We start from the raw sequence: 5,283 nt of genomic DNA, 5'->3' as shown, positions 1-5,283 counted from the left end.
ACGTGAGCGTTGAAGTCCCCCAGAAGAACCATGGAGTCCCCAGTCGGAGCACTGTCCAGCACCCCTCCCAGGGACTCCAAGAAGGCCGGGTACTCTGCACTGCTGTTCGGCCCGTAAGCTGAAACAACAGTGAGGCACCTGTCCCCGACCCGAAGGCGCAGGGATGCGACCCTCTCGTTCACTGGGGTGAACTCCAACACATGGCAGCTGAGCTGTAGGGCTATAAGCAAACCCACACCAGGCCGCCGCCTCTCACCGCGGGCAACGCCAGAGAAGTGGAGAGTCCAGCCCTTCTCGAGAGGTTGGGTTCCAGAGCCCCGGCTATGTGTGGAGGTGAGCCCGACTATATCTAGCCGGTACCTCTCAACCTCCGTCACAAGCTCGGGCTCCTTCCCCCCCCAACGAGGTGACATTCCATGTCCCTAGGGACATGTAGTAGTCTCTGTATCCGGGGATCAAGTCACCGGGCACCCTGCCGTCGTCTGCCACCCATTCCACATTGCACCCGACCCCTACGGTTCCCTCGGTGGGTGGTGGGTCCACCGGAGGTCAGGCCCACGTTGCCCCTTCAGGCTGAGCCCGGCCGAGCCCCGTGGGCAAAGGCCCGGCCACCAGGCGCTTGCTTACAAGCCACAACCCCAGGCCTGGCTCCAGGGTGGGGGCCCGGCTGCGCCATACCGGGCGACGTCATGACCTTTGTTGTCTTCCTTCTCATAAGGGCTTTCGAACTGCTCTCAGTCTGGCCCGTCACCCAGGACCTGTTTGCCATGGGAGACCCTACTAGGGGGGATAAAGCCCCCCAGCAACATAGCTCCTGGGATCATGCGGGCTCTCAAACTCCCCCACCACGATAAGGTGGCAGTTCTGGAGGAAGCAATAATTTTATCATCCAACTTAATTTCAACATCATTTGTCCCCATGTTTCCAAACACCATTAACTTGGTTTTCCCCAAGTTTAATAACAATTTCTTTCTATCTAACCACAACTTAATTTTGTTCAATTCTGTATTCATTTTCTGCTCTAATGCCTGGAGATCATTCCAGTGCAAAAAATAGTTGTATCATCTGCAAACAAAACTAACTTAAGAACATCTGTCCCCCCCGGCAGCCATCCTCATCGCCCATCTGAAGCTGTCCCCCGCCGAGCTGCGCCAGGTCCTCATGAACATGACCACGGACCGGCTGGAGCCGGCCCACATCAAGCAGCTGCTGCTCTACGCCCCCGACGAGGACGAGGTCAAGCAGTACGAGCAGTTCGACGAGGACCCGGCCAAGCTGAGCGAGCCGGACCAGTTCATCTTCCAGGTGCCGGCAGGGAGAAACCGGGACGTACTCCGCCCCCCCTCCGAGGGGGAGGAACTCTGGAAGGTAACGCTGTGGTCCGTTCTAGATGTTGATGGTGCCGGAGTATAAGATGCGCCTGCGGAGCCTCCACTTCAAGACCACGCTGCAGGAGCGCACGGAGGAGATGAAGGTGGCGTACGACTACATCTACAAGGCTTCGGTGGAGCTGAGGAGCAGCAAGAAGCTGGCCAAGATCCTGGAGGTAAGCGCCTCGTCGCACGCCACGTGACGGCTGCTCGGATACTGGCTCACAGCAGTAACCTCGCCTGGTCTTCACAGTTTGTCCTTGCGATGGGAAACTACCTGAACAACGGGCAGCCCAAGAGCAGCAGGACCACCAGCTTCAAGATCAACTTCCTCACAGAGGTAACGGTGCCAGACGCCGCCGCCGGCATGCCATGACTCCTGACCAGCAGTCCTTCATCTGTCCCCGTTTTTTTGTCTTTGAAGCTAAGCACCACCAAAACCGTGGACGGGAAATCCACCTTCCTCCACATCCTGGCCAAATCTCTGTGCCAACACTTCCCCGAGCTGCTCAACTTCTCCAGGGACCTGACCACGGTGCCTCTGGCGGCGAAAGGTAAGAAGAAGATCCAGAATAAGTGATGTAGATAAGCAGGAAGTCACCGGAAGCTGAAACTCTCTTTTTTTTCGTGGTAGTGCACCAGAGGGTCGTGACCACGGAGCTGAGCGACCTCCACGCCACCATCCAGGACATCAGGACGGCCTGCCAGAAGATCACGCCCACCCCTGAGGACCACTTCGCCTCCGTCATGAGCGTACGAACGCAGCCTCTCGCCCGCCTGCCCTCGTTCTGACCCCCGACCCCCACCGTGACGCTGCCCCCCTCCTGCTGTGTCGCCCGCAGAGCTTCCTGGAGAACAGCCACCCGGCCGTCCAGTCTCTGGAGTCGCTGCAGAGCCGCGCCATGGACGAGTTCTCCAAGACGGCCTCCTTCTTTGGCGAGGACAGCAAGTCCACCAGCACCGAGTCCTTCTTCGGCATCTTCGCCGACTTCATATCCAAGTTCGAGGTGAGCCGGTGATCCGTTTCATTCTGCGCTCACAGAGACAAACAAACCCTCCAAAGATATCAGCTGGCCTTTCTGGCACGTTCTCGTCTGCTGTGATTCAGTGCGGTTCGCCTGTGGAGGTGTTAAACTCCGCCGAAGTGGGTCAGTTCGCTTTGAAACAATTACGTGAGCAGTTTCTGAAGATACTGATGAGTGCAAACAGCCTGAAACTTTAATCACAAACAGTCCAGTTTGGCCTCCAGTGGACTGAATCAGTAAAGCACCTGGAAACAACTGATTAACTGAATATCTTTGTCCCAAATCCTTTATGACTAAAACAGACATTTTTATTGATTTTCCATCAAATCAAATTTACCTGGAACCCCCAAAACTCATTGAACCTTTAAAATGAGGCGAACGCGGTAAACATTTCATATTCGACTGTTTTATGCCCAATTTTAGCGATTTCATTCTTCGTTTCCAGCATTTCTCAGTTTTGTCATTTTGTTACAGAATAGAAAAGAACACACACACATACATAACTTGGTAAAAAAAAAAAAAAAAAAAAAAAAAGTAAAGAGGCTCGTTCAGGCCTTTTGTAACCCATCGTGAGTTCTCAGCCGGTAAAAATAACCACCATGAGAATCCCACGAGCGCCGTTACTCCACCGCACGGAGTTGTTGTGAAAGCTGTCTTGCATAATATGTCAAAAGCATGGCCGCACTGTCTGTTTACTTTCTTTAGTTGGAAAATCTGCAGTGAACATTGGGTGAATCTGGGGCCAAACGGACTTTATTTTAACACCAGCTACATAAGTTTCTCTATCACTTGAAATATTGTGGAGAAAAGAGAATAAAGGACGAATAGCAACGGAATCTGAATGTATCTGACTTTCCAGAGAGCCCTGAATGAGACGCAGAGCCCGGAAAACCCCCGCAGCCCCAGACTGTCCTCCCCCCTGGCCTGGTAGGAGCAGGAGCGGCCGACCGGCCGACTCTCCGCGACCAAAGTGCCAAGATCGGGACCCGAGAGCACGTCGCCGTGGAAACGCCCCGCATCCGTCCGTTTGACCGAGAGCCAGTTTACCGTTAATCCAGGTGCTGAGTAGAGCAGCAGCGTTCAGCAGTCCACAGTCCTCACACACACTCACACACACACACACACACACATACACACACACACACACACACACACGTTTTTTAATGCACTGCTCCGCTTCACGTCGACGCTCCATCAGAGAGATTTAAGCAATGTGACGACCGGTCTGGATATTTACAGATCACTTATGTTTATGATACAACTATAAAAGTTTATATTTTCTATCAGATCATATATGAAACTTGTAAAGATTAAGTGTAGATGTAGTCTGAGGAGTTACTCGCTAGCCTGACAGCACGCCCACTTCCTCCCATCAAGGTTTTTTTTGTTTTTTCTTCATAGTTTTATAAACAACTTTCTGCATCCCGACCCTTTCTGGAGCCTCACGTCACGTCAACTCTTCACCACTGAAAGCCTGATTTCCTCCATCCAGACTGGAGAGATGTAGTGTTTGATGGGTGTAATTTGACATCCGCATCAGTGATCTGACACGATCAATCTGACATCAATTTATTGAAACCTTTTGCCCTCTTTGAATTAATATCTGAGACAACAAATCATTGTAAATGATGATAAATTAACTTTGACTTTTAGTGTTTCCTCCACCTGTTGAGGTAGTTATTTCCATTCAGGTCATAAAAGTCTAAAAATCTTCACAAAAACCAAAACGATCACTTTAATTCAGACTCAAAACCGCCTTTTGGGCTCCTTCACTGAAACCACATCAAGCAACAAATCTGTAAGACAGCTGATCCAACAGGTTTTTTTTTTCCATCGTTTTAATTCACACTTTCTGCCGGAGCTCCTCCACCTTCCTCCGTCTGTCCTGCTGCATGCGAACACCGATCAGGTCAGTCTGCTGGATCCGGTGGGCGGAACAGTGAATCTTTCCCCGCCGATTCCTCTCCTCTCGTGTGAAGCGGCCGCGCCGAGAGCGAAAAAGCCAGGCGTGATGGGGAGGAAAGCGAGCCGAGGAGGACCGGCATGTGAGCGCGGCTGTGGGCGGCGCTGGCGTCACGGCCAGAGGAAGACGCTGTAAATGGTCATTTCCTGCTTCTCTGGTCGCCATGGCGACGCCATGACTCATCTGCAGGACGGCGTAGCCGTGATGTATTTATGTCCACGGACTGTCGTTGAGACTGTAAATTCCCTGGTTTTTGCTATGCACTGCTCATTTCCAGCTGTACTGTGCATGTCCTTCACTTTATGTTCAACAGGAGACAACCCCCCCCATCCTTTTTTTTTTTTTTTTTTTAATTATTTCTTCTTCCTGCACAGCTTTAGTCAAGCTTACAAAGTTTGAAGAAAAAAAAAATGCAACCTTTGCTGCTCCAGGTGTAGTAACGGTGTTTGTCGTCCCAGTCGATGCATGTTGGTGCAGTTCCTGTGTTCAGATGTGCAGCTGGTAGCATTTCCCTCCCTGGATATTTAAGTTCCACGTAAAATACTGTCAGTTCCTTCCCTTTTATAATTTATTTATTGATTTTTTTTAATGTTTTCATGATTTGTGATCGTTCAGCCCTCATTGTTTGCTTTCAAACGAAGGACATGTTTTTGTTTTTTTTTTGAAGTATAAAAATACCTTGCTTGAAGTAACCTGCCCGGCTCCTGTCTGATGTTCCCGATGCTCAGAAATGTGAAAAAAAGAAGCATTTGGCGTTTTTCCAAACTTACAGTAATCTCAGTAATTGTGAATGAACTTGAACAGTGTCAGTAAACAGTGACTCGGTGCTGCCACCTGGCGGACAGCAGTAGTTTTACAATCAACGCGCTGCACCTTTTTTCCTAAAAACTAAACCCACTTTGATTGAACCAGCAGCCAGTTTAAA

General features: G+C 50.6%; 1 protein-coding gene across 1 annotated transcript; it reads left to right on the top strand.

Annotated features, from left to right (window-relative positions):
* The first annotated feature begins 1,102 nt into the window (after positions 1-1,102).
* On the top strand, positions 1,103-3,384 carry LOC115384627 (delphilin-like). Its single transcript, XM_030086863.1, has 7 exons — positions 1,103-1,305; positions 1,391-1,546; positions 1,624-1,710; positions 1,795-1,924; positions 2,005-2,123; positions 2,213-2,377; positions 3,255-3,384. Exons 1-7 carry the CDS (start codon positions 1,162-1,164, stop codon positions 3,324-3,326), a joined length of 873 nt encoding a protein of 290 aa, XP_029942723.1. The 5' UTR covers positions 1,103-1,161; the 3' UTR covers positions 3,327-3,384.
* The last annotated feature ends 1,899 nt before the right edge of the window (positions 3,385-5,283 follow it).

Source organism: Salarias fasciatus, unplaced genomic scaffold (genome assembly GCF_902148845.1).
Source record: "Salarias fasciatus unplaced genomic scaffold, fSalaFa1.1, whole genome shotgun sequence".
NCBI lineage: Eukaryota > Metazoa > Chordata > Actinopteri > Blenniiformes > Blenniidae > Salarias > Salarias fasciatus.
This window is presented reverse-complemented; position numbering and strand designations above follow the sequence as displayed.

Bases quoted from the DNA above. Each gene is read 5' to 3' on its own strand.
- LOC115384627 (XM_030086863.1), top strand. From the start codon at position 1,162: ATGAACATGACCACGGACCGGCTGGAGCCGGCCCACATCAAGCAGCTG. The intron at 1,547-1,623 runs GTAAGCGCCTCG...TGGTCTTCACAG, and splicing joins AGCTGGCCAAGATCCTGGAG to TTTGTCCTTGCGATGGGAAA. The intron at 1,925-2,004 runs GTAAGAAGAAGA...TTTTCGTGGTAG, and splicing joins GGTGCCTCTGGCGGCGAAAG to TGCACCAGAGGGTCGTGACC.